Source organism: Vanacampus margaritifer, chromosome 11, assembly GCF_051991255.1.
Source record: "Vanacampus margaritifer isolate UIUO_Vmar chromosome 11, RoL_Vmar_1.0, whole genome shotgun sequence".
Taxonomy (NCBI): domain Eukaryota; kingdom Metazoa; phylum Chordata; class Actinopteri; order Syngnathiformes; family Syngnathidae; genus Vanacampus; species Vanacampus margaritifer.
Window position 1 is genome coordinate 758,738 of NC_135442.1, and position 24,965 is coordinate 783,702.

The 24,965-nt window shown below is 47.5% G+C and overlaps 1 protein-coding gene across 13 annotated transcripts in view; it reads left to right on the plus strand.

Annotated features, from left to right (window-relative positions):
* LOC144060536 (uncharacterized) overlaps window positions 1–24,670 on the plus strand; it is a 30,275-nt gene extending 5,605 nt beyond the window's left edge. For 2 of the 13 annotated variants that reach the window (XM_077580186.1, XM_077580185.1), the window contains 12 exons: window positions 7,045–7,147; window positions 7,216–7,368; window positions 8,503–8,571; window positions 9,396–9,434; window positions 9,913–10,032; window positions 12,531–12,704; window positions 12,797–15,297; window positions 15,487–15,594; window positions 16,415–16,485; window positions 18,413–18,799; window positions 20,066–20,161; window positions 20,271–24,670. In XM_077580186.1, the coding sequence (XP_077436312.1) occupies window positions 7,046–7,147; window positions 7,216–7,368; window positions 8,503–8,571; window positions 9,396–9,434; window positions 9,913–10,032; window positions 12,531–12,704; window positions 12,797–15,297; window positions 15,487–15,594; window positions 16,415–16,485; window positions 18,413–18,799; window positions 20,066–20,161; window positions 20,271–20,272 (3,822 nt within the window). In that variant the 5' untranslated portion in view covers window position 7,045 and the 3' untranslated portion in view covers window positions 20,273–24,670. The other 11 variants (XM_077580187.1, XM_077580193.1, XM_077580192.1 and 8 more) reach the window with 11 other exon arrangements.
* The last annotated feature ends 295 nt before the right edge of the window (window positions 24,671–24,965 follow it).

Below are 24,965 nucleotides of genomic sequence, written 5' to 3' on the forward strand. Positions count from 1 at the left end.
ATTTTGAAACAAAGTCGTTGGACGCAAGTTCATCAAAGTGACAAAGTTTGCGGCCGTCAAACGGATGAACGCCGTTAAATGGCGGACTTTGTGAAATGCTGCTTTTTGTGCAACATATTTGAAACATTGCGGAATGTGACATCGGCTTTTGTGACGCGCGATTCAAAAGGCGACTTACAGCAAATTGTCAAATGACGTCGACGACATCGAGCGACAGCGTTTCCAGTATTTTGCATTTCGCATCAACTTGTCAAAATCTTTTGACTTGAAAAGTTGCCCATAAACGCGGGACGTCTTCGCGCTTTCGTCTGCCGCGTCCCAAACAATTCTCGGGTCTCACTCAAGAAACACAATCGCGAATATTCAAATTGACATCAGCAATAAATAGCTTCGGCTCAAAGACTGAACTCGTCTGCTTGAAAAAAACAAAAAAAAGAGCAAAAGACGCGGCGGGACCAGATTAGACTGCGAGAGTGACAGAATGGAGACGACGTCTCAGCGGGACGACAACCTTTGCAACATCAAGACCAAAAACGGTAAAAATATCACACGGAGAAGAAAAAGAAAAAAGAGGACGAGAGCTTGAAAAAGTCCAAAATGCGTCGTGGAGGAAATATAAAATGAAGGACGTGTCAATGGACCAGACATGCTGCGAGGACGTCGTTACTGGTAATTTGCATAAACATTTCAAAAAAGTAAAAAAACCAAAAAGAAGTTAGGTTTGAAATCGTGCTGAAGAAGAATTTTGGCAAAAATGAGCACCTTTGAAATGAATTTGACATGAAAATGACGAAAAGAAGTTTGAAGGTGTCGAATTGGAGACGCGAATGTTTTGATGATCGACATCGAGGACAATACGAGCAGCAAAAAATCCCAACGTTTGCGTTTGCTGTCAGTTTTCACGTGAACGAGGATCGACTGAATGAACTCCAACCCGATACTTTCCCCGCAAGATGCTTCAAAGTCGAACAAACCCAATCGGACCCGCGTTCGTAGCGCTTCCCGCGACGCCACATGGCGTCCGCCTTCTTTTCTTTATTTGAAGGCCGATTTATGAAGCGTTTTCGTGTCACAGTCGCGTCATCCTTTTCTTCATAAATACAAGAATCATTCAAAGGACTTCAACTTCCAGGTCCAACCCTCAAATCCAGACGTTTGTTTATTTGCATTCTTGCTCTGAATGTTTGCTAGCATAGCGACAAGCTAGCTAGTGCGAAGCTAGCGAACCTGTTGTCCCCGTTGGCGTGTCGCCGGGATGATGTCGTGAGAGGCCAGCAGTGGAAAAAAAACAAGAAAAAGGTTTCCAACGGCTTTCGTGACTCACCAGCAAGTTCATGGAAAGCAAAATAATAGACTTTGAATGCGACCTTTCGTGACGAGGGAAGCGACAACATCCGGACTTCGCCGCGCGATATTGTCGCCATATGCAAGCTCGTGATACGATGATGATCTCCATTTTGTGACGAGGTTGAAGATGTGAACTCGTTTGCTCCCAAAAACATGTCAATACATTCGATTTGAAATGTTTGAAGTGTCCCAAAGACATATTTATATGTTTTTTCCTTACATTTTGCAGCCTCTCAACTGCAATGAACCGTTGAAGCAATGGTAGTTATGACAAAAACGGCCAGTAGGTGGCAGCAGCGTATAAGAGATCAACCCGGGCATGTTGAAAAAAAAGCAGATTTCCCCACAATTTAAAGCACAATGTGAATAATGATGAAACTCAGCTATTTTCTCATCCTAATTGCTGCAAAACTGAAACGTATAGAAATATTTTTTTTTTTTTTTCCTGATAAGCGAAGAGACTCTAATCTTTCTTTTGGTAGCTTCCATGTTTTGATAGCAATAGATCGCAATATTCTGCGGGCCTTGCAAAATCTGTCCAAACCTGGGAGCAAAGGGGATTGCTTCAGTCAAAATGGCTGCCAGTGAAGAAGTAAAAAAAGAAAAAAAAGGTCAATAAAATGAGCCCATACTTCAAAAAAAGAAGCACAATATTGTGCCTTTGTACATAACAGCAATACTTATAAACAACCGACAATCCCTAATAAGACTTAATATTGAGGCACTTACTTGCTAATGCTAATGCTAATGCTAATGCATGCACACATTGACTCCTCCACATATTGATTCCATTCACAAGCTTATTACATTCCCTTCATCTGACCATTAGCGTGGATTTTACTCATAGAAGGGCCAAAACATCCCTTATGAACATTAAACTGCACTAAAAAAACTAGCCACCAGAGGGTGCTAGAAGTGCACAAATGGAAATCAACCCGACTTTTTGTTATCGTAGGTGCTGCTTTTCATATTGTGTGATGACGATATGTGGCACTTTTAATATTGTGACATCCCAATATTGTTGTTCTTGTGACGTCCCGCTTTATGACTCCGACAAGCGAATAGTTTTCAGTTTGGATTCCAGTTCGGTTGTTTGTGAAGACGCGCGCGCGCAGTTTCATTTTCAGCCACAGGTGGCAGTAGTGATTGGAAGTTTCCTGCGTTCAGCAGCTTGAATGCAAATGAGCCGGCCAAAGATTCTCCTTCACGTTATTATAATATTCAAATTAGCATTCAAGTGCTCGTCCTCGCGGCTGCACGCGCGCCGTCCAAGGTTCGAATTCCCTCCAACGTCCACGACGGAGGCTCAATTGCTGCTTTCATGACAACAATTTGCTTGCCCTCCCAACCCAAAGGAAGACGGAGAATTAGGCTATTTACACTGCAGCGCTTGCTTTCCTCTCTGGCGCGTGCGTGCACACACTCGCGCACACACTCGCGCACGCACGCACGCACACACTCGCGCACGCACGCACACACGCACGCGCGATGTCTTTGTTTGTTAAGCAGCCCGATGTGAATGTCCCACTTTGTGGAGGAGCGCGAGCTGCTCTTCTTCTACTCGCTCACAATGAGCGGGCCGGCACCCGTCAGACAATCGGCCCCGCAATCGGCAAAAGCGCGCCATCGCCACGGACGGCCATCGCGCCATCGCGCCCGACTCCGGCTTTATTCTCGATTCTTAACAGGATGCTAAAAATAGATTTTGCCTTCCGAGCCCAGCGGAGGATTTTGTCTCATACGCTCGACTACGTCCAGCTCGAACCGTGCTGAATGTTTTGACAGGATAAAGGCCTACGTGGCAAATGTGCAGCCTTCATCATCATCTTCATCTTCATCTTCATCTTCATCACAAGGGACAGACGATGCTAACATTTGCTACCGTTGCTAACCTTCGAGTCACGTTGACGCCTTTCCGTGTTCATCTCTTGCTAATTGAGCATCTGTTGGCACTTTAGCGCTAGCCGTGACGTGCGCTAGCCAGCGGCTGAGCTGCACCGTATTGGTTTCCCAAGTAGCGCATTGTGGTGCGCGTGTAGTAGCTCGGGTACGAACGCGTCATCCAGCTGAGCGCTTGAGGCTTCCGCTAACATTTGAAATGACGCGTCGGCGTGGACGCGCCGCAAGCTCGTTGCTTTTGACGGCAATGAACTAGAAATCGTCGCGATTGCGGTCGTCGTCTTCCCACAGAAGTCACACAAATATTCCAAAGAAATGTTTGAGAGCGTTTTGCAAGTGAAAGTTGAGCTGCGAGAGCCCAACGAGAATCTTGTCGAACGATTCTGATTCTGATCATGTTGTACGCCAGGCAGCGCAAATGCTTCTCCTTTCAGTGAGAGAAAAACGGAGAGCACTGCTGGGAATGGAAAATGACAAAGTGGGAGGAGCCAAGAGCAACAACGAGTAGACAGCGCCATCTACTGGCCACATTTGGAGATCACACACACGATCATACAATTATCAAACAAACAAATCAAGCAAAGTGAAGTTCAAGTTCGCTAATTATTATCCACGAAAACACCTGAGATGATTTTGCAGGTCGCTTTCAAATGGGATGATTTTAAAATGTAAATAGAATAATGGATGAAGATTCTTTTATCTGGCTTTCTTTGTCAGTTTAGTAGAAACTTTTCATTTGGGTGTGCCAAAATGTTGCCACTTTATTCATTGATTGATTCATTGATTTAATTAGCCTTCACCTCCTTTAGCTCCTATTATATATATTAATATTTCAATATTTTCACAGCAGCATGTAAACTCGAATATTTAATAAACATAAGGAAGCCAGCATCAGATTTTACTCGTATTTCAATACATCAACATTGGCACATTGTGCGTGTGCGTGCGCGTGCGTGCGTGTGTGCTGAAGTTCCAAAACGTAATGCATCCCATATTGACTGAGTATTTGCTAATGGTTTTGCCGCGCGCTCCCTTTTGGCCGATCGATTGCTGACGAAACGTGCGACGTTGCCATTCTGACCCGCGTCCGTTCCTGGTGCAGCAAATAAACAAACAATAAGAGCAGAGTTGATGCAAATCAAATTCCCGAGCGGAAGCGTGAAATGTGAGCGTTCCCGCCGCCCGCCAGCAGATGGCAGTGCCGGTCAAGATTGGAATCCTTCAACGGCGACTCGATTCTCTCTTCATTCTTCACAATTGCTGTTGCTTTGTGTCCTGAAGTGTTGATTCTGTGCGTCTTGTTGCGCCTTCGTGGCGGCCACTTGAGCATCGCGAGCGTGTTTGTACATGAAACGTGTTGGAGGGCCTCACAAGGGGCGCAAATGGCGTCACACTTGAGCGGGATGATTTCTGACGGAGGCAACTATGAGCTCGTCAATGGACTTTTTTCTTTGTCAACGCGTCCATCGGGGCACGTGATTCGCTTTTTGTACTTGGCCTGCATATTTCTCAATCATATCAACAATCCTTTAGCGGTCAAAGTGCAAGCAGCAACAAAAGGAGAATTTGACCCCAAATGTTTCTTTTTGCCGCATCCTCTTATGATAAACCAAATGTTGTGTTCATGGATGACATGGTTTAAAAACAAAACCTTTTCTTTTTTATATTACAATATTGTGATAACGATCGTGATGTAGGTTTGGATCCGTGCCAAATATGATGATCATGTCGAGGATTAGCCAGAAAAACAGGATTGCAAGGACGCCTTCGCAGCTTTTTGTTGCTTTAAAGTTGTTTTGGTCTCGTTCTTCAAATGCAAATCCGTTTCTAAAAATACACACCAGCTTATTCTGTCTCATATTTGAAGATGAAACGAAGCCATCAAAGAAAGATCACATTACTTTTAGGCTTGATTTTGAAAAAAAAAAAAAATGCATTGTCATAGTCAGACCTTCATAAATCTCACACGTGGAGGAATATTTGATAGGAACGTTAGCCAGTGCAGTGGAACTGTTGCAACAATGTAACAAGATGGACGCCATCCATTCATGTCATCATCCATGAATGAGAAAATCGGGCACAAATCGTGTATTTGAAAGCGACGGCGGAATCGGAACTTGTTGAATTTGTGCGTTGACTTTGATTTCTCGTCTGCGTGCTGAAGAGGAAAAAATCTTGCTCTTGCGATGAACGCGAGCCGCTTGGATCAACTTCCGCCGGCGTCGGCGTCTGCGCAGCCGCGTGTCACACGAACGCCATCACCGCGGCGTCGTCGGTGGAATCGGAAACGGAGAAGAGATTTGAGTCTCGTCGGAGAATTGCTAGAGTTACAAAAAGGAACTGAGTTGTCAGCTTCAAAAAAAGAAAAAAAATAATTATTCCATTCAATGTTTGGGTTGGTTTTAATATTATTTTAATACATGCAACTTCTCATTAGTGTTGTTATGCGGAAAAGATGGCCGCCCCCGCCAGGGTTTGCAAAAACACGCTGGCGAAGCTCTGCAGGATCCTTCGGGGTCTTTTATTATTAACACAGCAAGTGCGGCACCAAAATCCTCCCAAACAAAACATCAAAGGCTCGCAAATGTTCGCAGTCAACAAAACTCCTTCGTTTGTGTTTGTCCGAACGTCACGACGGCAACGTTTGTATTTGTCCGAACGTCACGACGGCAACGTTTGTATTTGTCCGAACGTCACGACGGCAACGTTTGTGTTTGTCCGAACGTCACGACGGCAACGTTTGCAGCAAACTCGCTCCGGAAGGCGCAAATTGCAAGCAAAAAGCAAGTCGTGAATCCGACAACATCTTGATGATTTTCAGCAAGTCTTGGAAATAGCAACAAAAAAAAATCCTTGATCCACTTCAAATCAAAATGGCCTCGTTTGATTCTCAGCTTTTGTACAAACGCCTTTTACGAATTTGGACGCTTGGCTGGCTGACTCCAAAATGAGGTGAACTTTTCGAGTCCAGCCGAGAATCATGAAGGCTCGAATGTTTGTAAGTTCTGCTGAGAAAGGAGAGCCTTGACCTCAACTAGCTGATAACTCATTCACTGGAAGCCATTTATGACTGAAGCAAGCCCCTTCGCTCCCGGCTGTTTGATTGGATTTGGACCGATTTTGCAAGACCCACAGAATATTCTCTTCTATTGCTATAAAAACGACCAAAAGAAAGATGAGAGTCTCTTCTTTTATCAGGGAAAAAAAAGTACATTTTGATCAGTTTCTGTTTTGCAGCACTTGCATTAGAATAGAGCAAAGTTTCAACAAATCTGGCCTTGATTGATCTCTTATACTCTGCTGCCACCTGTTGGCCGTTTTTTGGTAACACCCACCGTTGCTTTAAGCGTCCTCTTCAGGTGAGAGGCGGCATCAAAGCCTTTCTGTGCGTGTCTCGTTTGTCCCCTCCTGACTTTGCTTTCCTCCAGACGGACAAACGTTTCCTTCCAAGTCCTCGTTTATCCGACATCGGCAATTCAACGAAGGCTCCGCATGGCGGCAATGCGGCGCCGAGTGTCTTTATGACTTTGACAGTTTGCGGGACGGCTGCGGGTCAAAGGCGCAAACCGTGCACACCAAAGCAACGACTCCGAAATAGGCAACGTCTTCATGATGATGACGTTAATGTTTGTTTGGCGTCAGGATTATGAAGCGGTCCACGGAAGACTTGATTGAGTTCCTGTCGAATCTTGAGAACCCGTGTTTGACCACCTCCTCATATTAGCTGCCTCGGATTTAACCACGCGACCAAAATCATGTCCTCATCGGCGCTTTTGGTCTTTCTGTGTCCCGATGCAGGATGGAGGAGAGCGTGCCAAGCCCACTGCAGGATCCGGACTCGCTGGAGGACCCCAAGGCGGACCCCAAGGTGGACCCCCTGGACCTCATGAAGGCCTATAAGGTACCAAAGAAAGCGGTCATCGAGTTGAAGAGCTTTCGACAAACGTCCGTCTGTCTGCTGCATTGCAGGACAAACTTTTGGAGGAAATGTGGAAGCAGCAGGACAGCCTGGAGGCTCCGGCGGCTTCGCAAACCCAAACGTCGCAACGGCCCGAGGCCGGCGCCGCTCCGGAGGAAAACGCCGACAGCGATTCCATGCTCCGGCGACTCCGAGCTCTGGAGGTAGTAGACCGCCGAGCGCCGAGCGAGCGCCGAGCGCCGGACGCTTTCATTCTCACGCTTCAAGTGGAAACTCACTCAAGGCTCCTTCTCAAACTTTTGCCGCCACCGCAAAACATTCTTGCACAAACTTTACTTTTCTGAAAAAGAAACGATAACTTGAGTGGTCGTTTGATTTGAATTGAGTGATTCTTCACATATCCACTAGGGGGAGCCCTTTGGGATGATCTTGACTCATTCAGCCGTTTTTAGCAGTCCAAAGTTATCGCTACCGTTTTCAAATCTCCTTTTTGCACTTGCCGGCGATGGATGATGACATCAGCGGCGCTGAGGACGTAATTAACGACCAATCGCGGCTCCGTTTGCCTACCAAACCCAGAAAACGGGTCCTCGGCACAGATGATGTCATCGTCAACCGACGGCAAGTGCAAAGATGAGATTTTAATAAAGTATCAAGAACTTTGGACTGCTGATGATGAGTGAAGCGGTCTGGGAATTGAGGTTGCCGGTTGAAAACCAGCAATTCATCCCATGTGGGCTCCATCTTCTGCTAACATCGACTTTTGGCTTTTACACTCTTGCCTGCTCGCCGTCCAATCGCAGGGCAGATTTTGGCAAATCAATCACAAGGACAATGTCAGATTTTCAATGAAGCCAGCGTGCATCTTTTGGCGAATGTCGGAGGAAGCCGGAAAGCAAGCAAACTCCGGCCCGGAAGGCTCGGGTCCGACATTGAAAGCTCCAACGTGATTCGATTCCCGTCTTTGCTAAGATTAGCCGACAATTTGACGAGCCTCCGAGCGGCTCCTTTTTTTTTTTTCTTATTTCTTGAACTCCCGCCGGCTCGTTAAACGTGACGTTGCCGAAGACGCCAATCGGGCTTGAAGAAGAGAATTAGCATGCAGGGTTCGACAATGTCGCCTTTCAAGCCAACAGCGCACTCGGCTCGGCGTCTGACCTTTTCTCCACTCTGATTGCGAGCCTTCCAGCCGACGGGCGACCTTTCCGGGCTCTCCCACAAAAACATTTGTTTTTCTTTCTTTCTTACGATGATCGTAAGCATTGAGCACATCTGCCCGCCGCTGCCAGATGTTCTTCTGAGTTGCTTTTGAGCAAGCGTCCGTGTGTCTCCCGCAGGCCGAGAATTCTGCTCTGTCTTTGGAAAACGACAACCAGAGGAAGCAATACGAGCGCTGCCTGGATGAGGTCAGAAATGTTGAAAATGCAAAAACGTTTCATTTTGTTTTGCTTGACTCGGTTCGACGCAAACTGCTGAAGGTTTGCCGCGTTTTCCACAAGCGCCCGAGCAAGCCACAATATAATTGGCAGAGTTGAGTCAATAAGACGCCTCTTAAACATAAGCGGAGGCCATCTTCACTCGTTCGCCCCCTCCTTCTCGGGGAGCAGAGAGGGGAGGGGTGAGCAGTTGCGCACGGAGGAGGACGAGTTTTTATTGATTATTGTGTAATCTCCTCGCCAGAAAAACAACATGGGAAGATTATTGTTGATTTATTTTGCTGTTGTCAAAGTGAAAGCGTTAACCAATTCATGAATCACAAAATGAATCGTGTATTAACGCAAACCAATCACATCATTTTGACGGTTTAGCGCGACAGCCGATGCTTTAGCACAAACGTAATGACGTGCATTCAAGTCAAGCATCTCATCAATGTTTGCAAACGACAATCTGAATATTTCTGTGTCAAATTACTGGGCGCATTTTTTTCCACTTTCAATCATGCAAGTCATTGATGCGAAAAAGAGGAGGACGACCGTGCGCTCGCGTGCGCTCGGTCCAAAAATGTGGAAGACGTCCGAACAACATGAAATGTCAAAAGAATGAACACATAAACGCTGCTCTTCAAAATTGGAGGGAAAAAAAAGCCCTTTTAAGGAAGCCATTAATTGTGATTGATCAAAATTCTAAGATGTGACGAATCGCATTCAAAAATGTCATCGTTCATTCATTTATTGACCGAACGGCCGAGGTCAAAGTGCGCCGCCAATGAAATGTTTGTCTGCCGGCGCAGGTGGCCAACCAGGTGGTCCAGGCTCTGCTCACCCAAAAGGTACGTCTGTCTTCTCATCGGTGGTCTCGCAAGTCCGTCATCCGCCGTCATCCGCCGTCATCCGCCGTCATCCGTCATCCGCCGTCATCCGCCGTCATCCGCCGTCATCCGCCGTCATCCGTCATCCGCCGTCATCCGCCGTCATCCGCCGCCATCCGCCGTCATCCGCCGCCATCCGACGTCATCCACCGTCATCCGACGTCATCCGACGTCATCCGCCGTCATCCGTCATCCGCCGTCATCCGCCGTCATCCGACGCCATCCGCCGTCATCCGCCGCCATCCGACGTCATCCGCCGTCATCCGTCATCCGCCGTCATCCGACGCCATCCGCCGTCATCCGCCGCCATCCGACGTCATCCACCGTCATCCGACGTCATCCGCCGTCATCCGTCATCCGCCGTCATCCGACGCCATCCGCCGTCATCCGCCGCCATCCGACGTCATCCGCCGTCATCCGTCTTGTGTGAATTTTCCAGGACTTGAAAGAAGAATGCGTGAAGCTTCGCACCCGCGTCTTCGACTTGGAGCAGCAGAACCGCATACTCGGCGTTTTGTTCCAACAACGACTTCCGACGTCTCCAAGTCCGGCGCCGCAGGTACGAGCACAATGAAGCCGGGATTGAACCCTGATTGCTTTTTTCTATATTGGCAGCCATTTTGGCAGGTTTTACCGTTTTTCAATATAACATTTGGGATATAAACATTGAATTCTTTAGAACTTGACCTCGTTTTTGGGATCTTTCTGGTAGTCGTATTTGATTTTGACATTTTTGTACTTTATGTCTTGATCTTACTTTTAACACAAGCAACTTTGATTGTTTTCATTTTTTGAAGGCGGTTGAATTGCACTTGAAGGTGCGTCACTATGTGGTGATTTCTGCAAGTCTTGTTCGAACCTTCCCAACCTTTCTTTGAAACGTTCGTTTTGTTTTGATGTGCCCAACATTTGCTTTTGTTGTTGGTTTTGAAACGGACGCTGCACGTGTTGTGCAAAGCGTTTACAGGAAGTTGAAAGCGGACAAATTTGTCCCCATTTGGCCAACGGGTTTAATTGCGCCGCATCCGCATGTGATGCGAATCCTCGAACACGTTGTGGGGCGAGCAGGCCGAGGAATGCCGTGTTTGGTCTTTAACCTTTTCTGCAAAGGTCGTTCTTTTGGACTTGACGGAGGTTTGGCCTTTGCAGACCATCTGTATGCGTTGCCACGACGACGCTCAAAGCCGTTGCAAACAAGAGGTTTGAAAACGCATCCCGTCTCAGGGACAAGTTTGTCTTATTGGAAGGAATGTTGCAAAGCGGAGGCTGAATTTCCAAAAGCGTTCAACTTCTCTGCTCGACTCGGCCCGGACGGCAAAACCAAATGTTTCTTGATTTGGTTTTGTCCAACTTTCACGTATTCCAAATTTGGCAACAATCACATTTGACATTGTTGAGTCGTACGTGGACGGAGTACAGAACCGGAGTACAGAACCGGAGTACAGAACCGGTCCCTGCAAAATGGCGCTTCTGTATTTGAGAATTTGCCTTTTCGCTGATTCGTCACTGACAATCTTATCACACGGGCCGTTTTCGGTCCTTGCGCCAAAGCGTACTTATTTTGGCAGCATCTCGTTAGGAAAGAAATGAGTTGAAAAGCCTTTTGCCTTTTTTTTGTTTTGTTCTTATTAGTGAGCGTTGACTGCAAAAGCAAAATGTCTGACTTCCTGTGAGCTTTCTGCCGTGCCTTCTGGAAGACTTTTTTTGTGGGCCGGCTTGTGACGGACGCGTCGGCCAAACGTCACATTGCTAAGTGAAAAGTTCTACGGGTGTTCAACTTCCCCCCAAAGTTAACGAGTTGAGGAATTGTAGTGTTTTGTGGACGCGTGACGTCGTCAAACTGCGCTCGGCTCAAATGTTCTGCTCGTTTATTATTGTTCATCGGTCTTGTTGTCTGAGGTTGAAATTTGGCAGCCAAACAAGAAGAAGTTTATCGATGAAGTTTGCCTGCAATTTGGCCCAAATGATCCTAAAATGGCCGATTGAAAGCAAAATGCCTGACTCGTCTTTTCAATCTTGTCTTCCTGAGACTTTTTTTCAGGCTGAAAGAAAGCGGCTGCAGGGCCTGAATTAAAATGCAGACATCAATTTGCAGCAAACATTAAATTCTTGATTTATTGCAACATCCGCAGCTCTCCAGAAAGTTGTTTGCGATATTATCGTCTCGCACCCGAGGCTAGAATTTGAAATGCGCACGCTCGTCTCCAGTGAAGTCACAAACAAAAATGATGGTCCTTTATGAGTCCTACTGAGGTTCGGCACCACAAACGCATAAACAGACGATTGTCAGAGGGACGCCGGGACAAGTCGAGCGCGTTTCGTCCTCCCAACGGACGTGGACGAGCGCATTTTGAGGATATTCGCTCAAAATGGCTGCTGCAAAAACTTCCTGTTAAATGTGGAGCATTTGCGCATGTTCTGTTGTGTCCCCAATTTCTTCCTGATTGGTGAATCCGGTGTCTGGGACCGATTTTTTTTCTGCCCTTCCAACAAAGTACGAGGCCTCCAATTTGGCACGATTGTTTTCAAATGTTCTCATATTGTAGAAAGTCATGAATTTGCGCAAAATGTCGGAATCAAAGTGTTTAAAATTCCCCCCCCTGCAATGAAATCATCTCATCGTGGTGGGGAGTCGGCTTGCGCAATATGCCGGAAAACGTTCGGGCATACCTTGACATGACCCCGTCTGTAACTGACTAGTTACGGGACACCCAAAAGAGGTCTCAGCAAACCCAGCAAGTTGTCCATTCGGGTTTGAAGTGCACCCGTTGAAAACCAATTTGAGTACTTGGTCAGAAAGTTGGCAGAGAAATCCCTGCCCGACTCCAGTTTCACCAATCGACGTTAATCGGGTTGACTATCTGTCCTAAAATGATGCGCCACAGAGTCTTACGGATCCAAACATGAAGCGCAAGTTGTAGGTTTTGCTTTGAATTCCACAGCTTGACAAACTCTTCTGGGCTAATTCACCCCCCAATAAAAGCCCCAATCGGAAGCAGGCGTCCTCCGATCCTGCTCAGCAATGATCTTGAAAGCCAAACGGTTTCTTCTGTCCAGGAATTCCAGAGGAATGGAAAAGTCGGTCTGGCGGCGGGAAGGTGGCCCAGCCTCTTGAGTCTAACGTGCCCACGTAGTAGCGCAAGTGGGAGTGGCCTGTCTTCATCCAGCGCTGGCAGCGAGTACTCCAGTGGCTCGCGCACATGGGCGGAGGGACGAGGCCTGTCCAAACAGGTGAATTCGTCCTCTCAAATGTTCTCTAACACGAAAGGATTGCGGGTGAACGTTAAAAGGATTCATATTTGTCGATGTCCCTTGCCATGCAGTGCGCCGGCAGTCGGGACAAAAGGATGAGCAGGAGCGTCGTACGCGGTCATCGGACGGACCTCGGCCGGAAGGAAGGCCACATCCTGAAAGGCCTCAAGCGTCTTCAGACCAGCGCCTCAAAGGAGAAACCCTACCCCGGGTCCGTACCGCACTGCAAGGACTGCATGACCTCCAACGAGGGCATCTACTCACTGGGCGTCAAAAATAACTTGTTGGGGACGACGGCCACGATCAACAAAAATGTCAACGGAGGGATTCCCATCGTGGACTCTGATAAGACACGCAACAACTCACAAAGTCAGGAATCCGGTGACAACATGCCAGGAGAAGTCCAATCAGATGACGGCCCAAAACAATCTTTCGGGAACAGCATTTCAGACAACTTGATATTCTCAGCGGACCCGCCAACGAAGCTGCAAAACGGAAGCCTAAAAGAAAACTCACTAGAGGAAAGCGAGAACTCTGGAATCATGTTGAGCGACAGCAACAACAACCAGGAACGATCCAGCGACCGCAAATCCCGGCTGGACCGCATGGACTCGGAATCCCGAACGAGGGACGCGAACTCGGCTGTGCGGCATTCTGCCACCAGAGCTTTGAGCTGCGTGAGCGAAGCCCGACAGCGCAGCTCTTCGGCAGAGGTTTCTCACCACGGCGACGGCGGGGTTTCACGGAACCCGAAACCCAAACCGCAGCTTTGTGACTCAGCCAGGAAGGCGTTCATCCTACGCAGCAAGAGCGCCGATGCCGGACCGGAACAGCACAAACACATCCACTCGCCTCTCCATCAGAACCTCATCCGGGGCCACAAATCGGCCAGCCCCAACAAAAGGGCCGGTCACGGGAAACTGCACAGTCCGGGTCATGAAGCAGAAAAAGACGACGATTCCGCATCAACTTGCAAGTCTCTGGAGCGCGTACAACAGCGCTCGCCTCTCGCGTCGCCCATCAAATGTGTTTCAGCAATCAAACCGATTGCGCTTGATGAAGGTTCAAAGACTGCAGCGGCAGCGGCACAATCCACAAGAATTCTGTCCAACGGGGAGGAGTGCGAGAACGTCGAAAAGCAGGAACAGCTCACGGACCTGTTCTCTTCAGAACTCGGCTCGTCGTCTGCCCCGCTTCCACCGGGTCGGACGACTTCGCTCCTGCTCAGAACCACGTCAGACTCTGGACGCGCGACCGGTCCTCAGAGCTGCACCGTGGGAAAGAATACGTCCGGCGACCAGACTAACTTTCCAGCAGACAATCAAGCTGAAGCTGCCAAAGTTGTCTTCAATGGCCATTCGTCCAGGATGGCGGCCGCTCCCAGTCTAGAAACGCAGGATTCGGAATCGGCCGTTGCGTACCACAGTGGAACGGCGGCGCCGTCTTTGTTGCCAAATCCGAATGTCTTACAACGGTCCCAACAGAGCATCAGCGAGCCAAAACTTTCCGAAGTCTTGCCTCAGACATATTCCAATGTCTACTATCACAACTGTCAGAGTTCCGGGTCCAGAGCTGCAAAAATGTCTCTTCCTGCAAACACCAGATCCCACGAGGCAATCTCGGCACCAGAAAGCGGGACATTCCTCCTGTACAGTCGCCAGAACAAAGATGACCCAAACCCGTCCTTTAAAGGCATCCAAACCTACCAGACATACATTTGCGACCCCCACGTGATGAATGAATGCGGCAAAGCCCGACGGAAGATTGAGACCCGTTGCAATTCTCTTGATTCCGAGCCCTGCGGCGCCGCGGTCGCGTCGGACGGTGCCGTGTTGCTGGACTGGGGCTTCGACGAGGAAGGCTGGCTCTTCAAGCGCTCTGTCTCCGTGTCCACTCGACCCCCGCTGAAGCCGGTGATGGGCATGAACGGGGCCAAGGCTCGGAGCCAGAGCTTCGGAGCTCGCTACGTGGACCGTCCCGGCTTCAATCGGTCTGGCAAGGTTCGCACCCAGATCAAAACTCACTCTGGGAGCTCCTTAAACTCCCTGGGTGACGTCCTCCCAGGAAGCATGAGCTGCTCCAGTAGCTATCACTGCCCCATGAACCGATCACTACTGAACAACTTCCTTATCGAAGAAGGCCTGGCAGTGCCGCCGTGTCTGGGCTCATCCAGCGAACGGCTCCAGAGTCTCAAACTCCAACGAGAACAAGCCCGACGCCTTCAGATCGAGCAACAGTTCTGCAGCGCCTTCGGAGAGCCTGTCTGCGAGGAACCGGAGAGGCAGAGTACCATAACCACCATCGAGGAGAAGGTGATGCTCGGGATCGAGGAGAACTTGCACAAGTCTCAGGAACAGGAGAGGAGCGGCGAAGTCAAGCAGAAATCCGGATCCACCTTGGCCAACTGGTTCGGTTTCCGCAAGGGTAAGATTCCCGTGCCGAGCGGCAAGAAGACGGAGGTGGCGAAGGCCAAAGAAGAGAAGCGGGATCAAAAGATGACGTCGCTGCTTGGGGGGAAGCAGACCAAGACGGACAAGAAGAGAGACCGCAGAAAAAGTGACGGGAAAGACTGGTGAGACCCATTCTGTTTTCCTCTTGTTCTTTTTACGCTGCCTTGACTCGTATCCCGGTTGTGCCACTTGTGAAATGCGAATCCAAATGATCTTTTGGCGCAAATCCAGCTGCAGATGAACTGCTAGCGTCGTCGAACAACCGCTAGCAGCGTTTTGCATTTTGTTGCTGAAGGCTTGTTGCGTTTCAGTTCCGTGGGAAGGAGGGAGTCGCACGACGCGGTGCGAGCCTGCATCTCCATGCCCTGCCCGGGGATGTCCTTTCATGAAGGACACGCTGACGTCATTGGGGACGCGCAGGTGACGGACACAACGACACTTCTTCGATTCCGCCGCATACCAAACCTGGTCCGTGCCGAGCAGTCGTCAACAAGGAACGGGAAAAGTCGTTTTTTGGGTTGTCACTCCATTGTTGTGATTTGACAGTTTATCGCCGCTATTTTTAGGAGCGTCAGATCTTCTTCCTCTTCTTCTTTGGTAGCGTCGCCTCGGCAACGGCTAATGGCCACGCCTCGTACTGTGCTCCGCAATCATTTGATTGCTCCTCCATTATGGAACACGTGGCAACGAAAATGAAAATATTCCGTAGTATTTACAATCAATTCTTTGACTAAAATGTTCGCTAAATATAAATCGTGCCGTGCGCGGCTTGCAAACCAATAGCAGATCAATCGAAGATATCGGAAGTCCATCACTTTTGATCTCGACTTCTCTCAATCTGATTCTCTCGCACCATCTTCACCAAACATTCTCAAACGACCTTTCACCGAGATTGAGCAGAAAACCGTCAAGGTTGCTGAAATGCGCGTTGACCTCCGCCAGCAAACACGTGAGACGGCGCCTGCATCGGCCGTCGGCGGAACTGAGAAGGTCCGTCGGTTGGTGACGGTTCCGCTGACGGACAAAAACACGCTTCCGTTAGCGCTTATGGCGTCATTTTCTCAAATGTTCCCGGCAACGGCGGCGCCGGTCAGTGACGGATTGACGGACGGTCCTTCGGTACTGACGGACGGTCCGTCGGTACTGACGGACCGTCCGTCGGTGGATTTCGCTTGAGCAATGATGCAAATGTTCTTTTGTCACCAATGATGCCGATTCGTACCGTGCTCCGCCGCCGCGGACGATGATCCAGAGAGCTGACGGCGAGAACGGCGCCATGGTGAAGACCGGCCTCCAGGATGCAGTGATGGGTAAGCGGCAACTTTTCCCGACTGTCACTTGGAAGAATTTGAAGTGCTAATAAGGCTTTGTTTCTATTTGCCGTTTGAGGGTTTTCAGGAAGAAGTAAAGTCCGCATATGAAATGTCGTAAAAGACTTTTCTTGTGCGTTGTCCTAAATTGAAATTGGCCGTTTGAAATATTGACAAGTGGAAAGCGGTTTCTAATGAAAGCCCGTTCAAGTATTTTGTCAGGGACGCCAAAGCGATATTGATTATCAGTTCCACTTGATCGAAAGCAATAATGGATTTGCCACAAGTCCGACTCGTTCACGTGTGGCAGCACCCGGTAAGTCAGTCGAACCCTCGACAATGTGAGCTTTTAAGATGTGCCATCATCGTGACAGGAGCCTCTTTGGACCAAAACGGACGGTCGGCATTGTGAAGGTTAAAGGTCACTTACAGTAAGTGGAAGTCCGTTGATTGTGTTTTCATGCCGCATGGCGCCGCCCGCTGCCAGCATTGCCGTCCTCATATGTTGCGAGGGTGCGAGCATTCGGGATCTAATTGACCTCGTTAGATCCCCAGTGATGTTTAGATGCTCATCTTTTGCCGTTTGGAATGTTGTTGCTTTTTTGTGTGTGTGCGGTGACACGTTTGGCAAAAACTCACAAAACAACCCAAGTTGATTTCTTTTCTGATGCGCATCTTTTGCCAAATGAATTCCGTTTGTTTCTTGATCAAAAATCCAAACATGGCCAGGGACTATTTGAAAGGTCTCTTTCAATTTGCGGTTGAAGGTATTGGAACGCAACCCACGCGATGGAGGGCGGCGACAATCGGTCGATCGTCATCATGAGCGAACCCTGTGCAGTTCTTGGCGTGGAATGCAAATGAAATGCGAGGCCATCCCATGATGCATTTCATCGTCTCTGTGGTGGACGCATGCTGCTTGTTGAATGTTTGTGGTTCAAGTGGACTGGCTGGAATTTGGAAAAAACTTTTTTTCTCTGCTTGTCGGCGGGAACGTGTTCCGTTGCCGAGCAACCGGTCAACTGCAGCCCGCCGATCAATCGGACCGCCAAACGCAAAAACACGGGCAGCTGTGGAAAAACGTTATTGGCAAGCAAAGCTAGCAGATAACAGAGCCGATGCGTCCAAAATGGAAAAGATGCTTTGTTGTGATAATAAGATCGTGATTTAGGCTAAATGTTGTCATCATTCATGAGATTTGAATGAATTAGCCAATCGTTTAAAAATATTACATTTATTTATTTAAATTATTTTCTATTTTCTTATTTAGTATTTACAATAAATGAATTGAGTCATTATTTTTTGAATAAATATACATTTTTCCATTTGTTTTATTATTATTCACAATAATAATTGATTGTTAAATAATGAAAAGGTTCAACTAATATATTTATTTTGCCAACCTTTTTCATTTTATTATTTGCCATAAAAGATAATACAAAGAATCTTTTTAATTTTATTTTTTTAGAAAATGTTGGTTATGTAAAATGGTTCATTTTATTAGTTTTGAAAAATGTATGTATTTCTTTTGGAATATATATTTTTTTATTTACAAGAAATAAATTCATTTATTTAAAAAAACGAATAGTATAATTCAATTATTTTATTTTATTCACTAATAATTGATGATTTAATGAAAAGAATGATAATTGTGTATTATAAAATTAACATATACGAGATTTGTTTATTTTATAACTGACACATGAAATAAAAATGATTTTAGTTTCCAAAGATGTAAATGAATCGAATGCACTGTTGATGATGTCAACGCGGCTTCGGCCTGGATTAAGCAAGGCAGCGGGCTGCAAACGTTGCCCCCCTCCCCCATCCCCCCCCCCCCATTCTCCAAAATGCTTTACAGTGCCTCTCCAGCCACGCCCTTCACCCTAAGCCCCGCCCCCCGCCAACTCTTGTGCTTGTGCCGCAGGGTCCGGCTGCAAGATGCGAACGTTGGACAGCGGAATCGGGACCATCCCCCTCCCCGAATCCTGTTCCTTCTTCTCCTCCATCCTGCACCTCCTCCCCAAGTCCTCCTCAGCGACCCCCCAACTTGACCCCGAGCCGTCCGGCGCGCACGTCCCGGACTCCCCCGGCGAGGAGGCGTCCCCGTTACCCCGCTGGAGGATCCCCTCGGCTTTTGGGGAGCATCCTGCCGGGGCGCCCCAAAAGCCGTCCCACGCCGCCCACATCCAGTCGGTGCCTTTCCCTACCGTGGCTTTCCTCCGCCCCCCCCGACCCCGACCCCGACCTCAACCCGTTGTGACGTCTGCCCGTGTGTGTGATCCCCGTGACAGAACGCACACGACCCCGCAAGGTAAAGTAACGGAGGGCGCTCGCGCTTCGGAGGCCGCAAACGCCACAAACACTTTGTCTTGATCTTGAATGTTTTGTCCGGCAAGTGATTTGCTGGACGGGCCGCTTTGCAAAACCATAAATACAAATAAAGAAACAGAAGCAGGAACAAACCCAAGACAAAAAACACATTTAGAATTGTCAAGAACAAAGACATTTTTCTGCTTTTTGTAATGATTTCAATGAAGGGCCCGTCTGTCGTTTTCGTCAAAATGGTGTCGTGACAAGCCAGCACTCTGATTGGCTGTTAGCTGGCAAATGCAAATCAGTGCATGAGATAGAAATATGCAAAAGGCCGAGCAACGATGGAAGATGAAGCTGGAGTCAAAGAAAAAAAAAGACGTCACCCGCTTCCATAAAAGCTGCGCTAACGAGACCAAACGTTGACTTTGCTGCCGTTTTGCCCGGCAGCCAAACACGGTTGCATCATTCGGTACGACGGGCGAGACGCTAAGCAAGGGGGCGGGACTTAGTGAATTTAGGTCAGGTGGGGAAAAAAACAAAAAAACAAGATGGGAAGCCGTCCTGTGAACGAGTCTGATGGAAAAGAATGTTGATTTTCGTCAATATGCACAGACTGCTTCTTTGTGGCCAAAAGAATGATTTTCAAGGGAATAGAGTTTGAAAAATGGACTTTTGGCTTCTACTTCTACTCAGCCAACACTGAGTTTCTGACTTGGAAGCTAGTCTGGGTGAAGATCAGCCATTTTCAAATGATGGCCAGATTCTCGGCAGATAATCCGATCGAGACGTGGGACGACCGCGATCGTCCATTGATTAACGTCCATTGATAAGTCTGTCCTCGTCCCAAAAACGCGTTGGTTTGCCCCTGGTTGTCATGGTAACGCAAAGCCTTACTCGGCATGGACCCCGCAGTAGACAAGGTGCGAGTGAATTGACATAAGTGGGAAACGGAGGCTGCACTTTCTTGACCCTTGCGCTATTTTGACCAAAACGTGTTCCATACAAGACAAATGTTTGAAAAGAACTTTTAGGTCCGCCCATCGGGTGATCGAGTGTCTGAACGTCAGTGACGACCTCGGCCCCGAGAGGTCAAAGTTTACCAATTGAAGGCTCCTCGAATGTATGTTGTTGTTGTCATATTTCGACCGCGTTCAGCAAATTGTTTGATAAACTGGTGCGCGCGTGTGCGTGTGTGTGTGCGCGCGTGTGTGTGCGTGCGTGCGTGTGTGCGTGTGTGTGCGTGTGTGTGCGTGTTTGCCCCCAGGTGGAACGGAACCAAAGAGGCTGACCTACATCAAAAGCAAGACCAGAACCCCTCAGAGCCAGCAGAAGGAGCAGACCAGGCTGCAGCTGGCAAACTGTAAGACCACCAACACATCCACACGTTCGCACCCGTTGACACACAATGTGCAAAATTCTCCACCCCCCCGTTGCTTTTCACTTCCTGTTTCATTTCCGTTCCCTTTTAGAGCTGCTGACTCCATTTGGTCACCGGAAAGCTAAACGAGAAGACGCTCCCAATTTCCCACCAGCAAGTGGAACGAACGCACGCAAGCCTGCAACTCGGAAGGCGGCAGATCGTCAACAAGTACGCGCGCGCGCACGCACACACACGCGTGAGCGTTTCCAATACCTGGACGTCCGCTCCAGTCCAGTCGGTGGGGAAACATTTTGAAGGCCCTCCAGCATCCGAGCGCTCAACATTCCTCGCCATCTGGCCGCACATTTGGCGGGAAACAACAACAACAAAACTTCTCCTTTGTTTTCCCTCCGGTGACGTTTTTATTTATTTCTTCATTTTTTTTGCAACAAGCTGTCTGGCAAACGGCTGAAATGTTGTGTTTCGTAGGTTGCAACGAAAGCTGCAAGCAGCGATGAGCGCTTCCTCCAAATCTGCTTTTTTTTTGTGCTGATTGCTGAAACTTTTGTCCGGCGCTGATTTATTGATTTTTTTTCTTCAGAACTTGGACTGACGAATGCAACCTGGAAGTCGCCTCAAAATGGCCGACTTCCTGTTTGATTCTGGCCATGGGTCCTTGTGACTTTTCCACCCAATTTTGTCTTGATTGATATAACTTGTGCCAGGGCCGTGGTGATTTATTTGTCACAATAATAATAATAATAACGACAGTAAGTGCAATTTCTGCAGAAATGGCCTGGGAATGCTAAAAGCAGAATGCTAATAGCAGAATACTAATAGCAGAATGCTAATAGCAGAATGCTAATAGCAGAATGCTTTTAAAGTAAATGGAAAGATAAATTGTGAAAAAAAGAACAGTTGAACCCGGGAGGCGTGAATTTTGGAAGCCAATTGAACTTCAAATGGAAAAAGCGTTATCTGAAAGTGGCGTCCATTCATTTAAATGGAACGAATGATTTCACGTTAAATTGTGCCAATGCTGCATAAATCATGTGGAATCAGACGATAAATATCCTGAAAGGCGTCAATTTTTGAAGCAAGTTGAAATTGAAACGATGTAAATCCAAAGTATTATTTGGAAAACGTATTCCAGTCCACACTGGCGGCTTCCCTCAAACTCCTCAGACTTTCAAATTTTTATTTCAGTCATTTGATGGCTTTAATTTCTTTAAAAAAATCGGAGTTATATTGATGTCAAGTGTTCATAGCGCTTATTAAAAAGCGCCATAAATTGTAGTTAATGATGCAAAGTGGAAACGTCACGAAGTTATGAATCAAATGAAACGCCTTTGAAAGTACGGCAAAACATCTTTGAAAATGACATTGCAGCCTGAGCCGCCCGTTAACGATTTCGCTCCTTCAGACTTTTCCTGCGTCCCGTCATGGCGGACACGTCCGCACCATTTCTTGTCCGCTTGCTTGTCCTGGGCTCATTTTTCTACTTTCCTGGGAAAAAAAGGTGACTTTTTGGGCTGAAGCAGCAAAAATCACCTTCACATGCCTGGAAAGTCTCCACTTTTCCCGAGCGCGTCTCCTGCTCAAAGTCTTTGTTATTGTCAGCGTGAAAAACACCAAACAGGAAAATTCACTCCGTCGGAATTGATTGGATTTTTTCAAATCAACCCCAGACACGAGTTTCACAGAATTGGGAGGAAATGTTTATCATAACTGGACACCAAAAAGTCTCAAGGATCCAATTTGAGAAATGACCACAAAACTGTATGGACATGTTTTTTAAAACAGGATACACAAAAAAGTCTGAAGGACTTTTGTCCAAAACTCAACAGGGAGTTCGACATTTTGGTGCGAAGCCGCCATTTTGAGCAAATTCCAGAACTTGTCATACTTGAAAATCAGCGTCAGAAACCCGTTTTCCCAATCAGCATGAAATTGGGCCGACACGTCCCTTGAGTCTCTTGACAAGTCAGCCATTTTGTTGTCGTCCCGAGCTTCGTACTTTGCCAACCTCCGATGTCACTCAAAGCGCAGGCATCGTTACTGTCAGATGGGCGTGGCTAAAGTGGGATTGATTTTCTGTGTGTGTGTGCGATCATTATTGAAAAGGCCCAACATGAAAAAGCGGGTCCGAGGAGCTGGTTTGCGCTGCTTGTAGCTTGAATTGTCCGGATATTGATTGCTTGATATTTGCCGCCACTCTTGGCTTTTGTAAATATAGATTGAGTGTCAAGATCCAACGCAAACCTTGGCCGGGGGCCGCCAATCACGTGCGCACGTGCGCACGGAGCCCCCTCGCTCCTTTTTGGCTCCTTTTTGGCCATTTCTCAACAAATGACGTTTGTTCTCACAGCCATGTGAAAAGCGCTGCACTGGTGACATTTCACAAGCACGGTCACGCTCGCCGCTCGCCGCTCGCCGCTCGCCGCTCGCCGCTCGCCGCTCGCCGCTCGCCGCTGGTTAGGACCGCCGTGCGCATTTTGGTGCTCTTCCGCAGCGATGACGTCAGGACAAGCCGGTAAGTTTGCTTCTGGAAGCTTGTGGTACCGGCTCGGGAAAACCTGATTGTTGTCTGTGATCGAGGCTGCGGCTTTCAAAAGAGGACACTTTGGGACGCGTCAGGACTTGCTGTCACCATTTTTGGGACGCGGTCCACTCGGTCGGCTTTGACCTTAAAGGACTTCCTTACTTTTTCACTTGATTGCGTACGTACATATTGCGCCATTTGCGGTGTTGTTTGCGTGTTCCTATTGACATTGCCGTCCGTCTTCCCCACTTTGACATGTTTTGCACTCACTTCCTGTTTTGCTCAAGTCACAAACAGTGCTTAACAAATTGCTCAATTTGACATTTCAATCCACAACTAATTGTGTGTTTTTGAAAATGGACGGGCGATAAAAGTGAAACGCTTGGCCCCGCCCACCAAGACGCAGCCACTCCCTAGTCTGAGCCTAACAGCGAACCAAAATGGCCGACTTCCTGCTCAATTTTGGGCAGGGGTTTTCTTCAGCCTTTTTTGTGCCTCATCTTCTATTCATTTTAATAATAATCATTTTTCTATTATTTCCACCCAATCGGGAAAACAAGTGTACGCTGTCCAAAGCGCATTTTTTTCTAGCCAAGTAGGACATCTGGATTTCACCCAATAGCGATTGATTGATAAGAAAATGTCCGACTTCCTGTTCAATCGCAGCTGTACGTCCTTCAGACTTTTGTCATGATCAACGTGCCCCCCCCACCCCCCCACACACTTTTGTGTGCAAAAGTGAACCTGCTGCTGTCTGGGACCGATGTCTTCATTTCTCCTCTCAAATTTCCAACAAATGACGAGACCTTCAACCTAAAATGGCCGACTTCCTGTCTTTTCTGTCCAGATGTTCACGGCGCTCGGTAAAACTGATGTGGATGGTTGATTTTTTTTCTAACTTTCCAGGGGCCACTAATTCATCCATTTTTGGGTGGGGTTCTGTTTTTTCACAATAGGTGTTTTTATCATGTATTTTTTTTTTTTTTTCATGTCACTTGTACTCGTTGGGTGTTCCTGGCGTCCCTCCAGCCTCAGGTGTCTTGTCCAGGTGTCCCCCGTGGCGTCCGCTTGCTTGTATTTGGTTCCCTGCTTGCTTCCAGCAAGTCTCGTTTTCTCGCTGTTGCCGACAAGTCGCGTCGTTTCCTTGTAGCTTTGATGACCTTTTCCATTCTTAGTGTTCTGATAACGACCCGTGCCTCGTTCTTTGTTTTTTTTGTGTGTGTGAGTTGAACAGAAAACGGTTGCTTCTCTGCATTGGCTCCACCTTTTTGTCTCCACAATCTCCATTTGTCTGAAAATGACATGAAATGTGAAAATAGAACGCAAGGAAGCGATTCTGGTCACTTCGCATGACTTTGTTAAGCACTGTTTCCACAAAACGCAGGGACGCACCGCCGATTCCAAACCCATCCCAAACCCATCCCGTCACTATTGAGCCATAAGAATATTTTTGGGAAATATTCCCAGCGTAGCATTAGACCTCTTCTTTACCTCTTTATTCCAAACTATGCTCACTTGCTATGTGCATGTCGATGGGGGGGGAAATAATCAGTGTTGTTTAAATATCCGTAGCAAGACGCGCGTCTTATAAATGCGTAGGACGGTTTTTGATTGATCAGGGAAGCGACTGGCAACACTCACATACGGGTAGATCGAGCTCAACGTTGTTGTTAAAAAAAAAGAAGAAAAAAAGGCTCATTATAATGAGTATGCATATTGTATTTTTCTAACATTGACCTTGTATTTATTACACACTGCACTGATTGGTGGACTTTTCAGTTGATTGCACATTTCTTGTCATTCTTCCTGTTGTTGAAGTTTTTATTTTTTATAATCTCCTAATAATCACAGTGATGTTTTTTGTGACTGTTTCCTTTGCAGTAATCACTTCTAAAATTATATATTGCTTTGTTTTATGTTGAAGTGGGAAAATACAGAATAAACTATTTCAGTACTTTTGACTTGAATTTTTGTGTGCACTTTTTATTGTAATGGAACAAATCCAAACAGTCCAATTGGGGTCAAATCTGAAATGACTGACGAGTAGCCTATTAGAGGACTCTTGATCAAGTGAATGCTCAATAGGCCAGGGGGGACAAATTGCCCGAGAGGGAGAGGGAGTGGGAGAGGGAGAGAGAGAGAGAGAGAGAGAGAAGAGAGAGAGAGAGCGAGAGAGAGAAGAGAGCGAGAGAGCGAGAAAGAGAGAGAGAGAGAGAGCGAGCCTGAGCGCTGATGTGACGTCAGAGGATAAGAGAGCGCTGG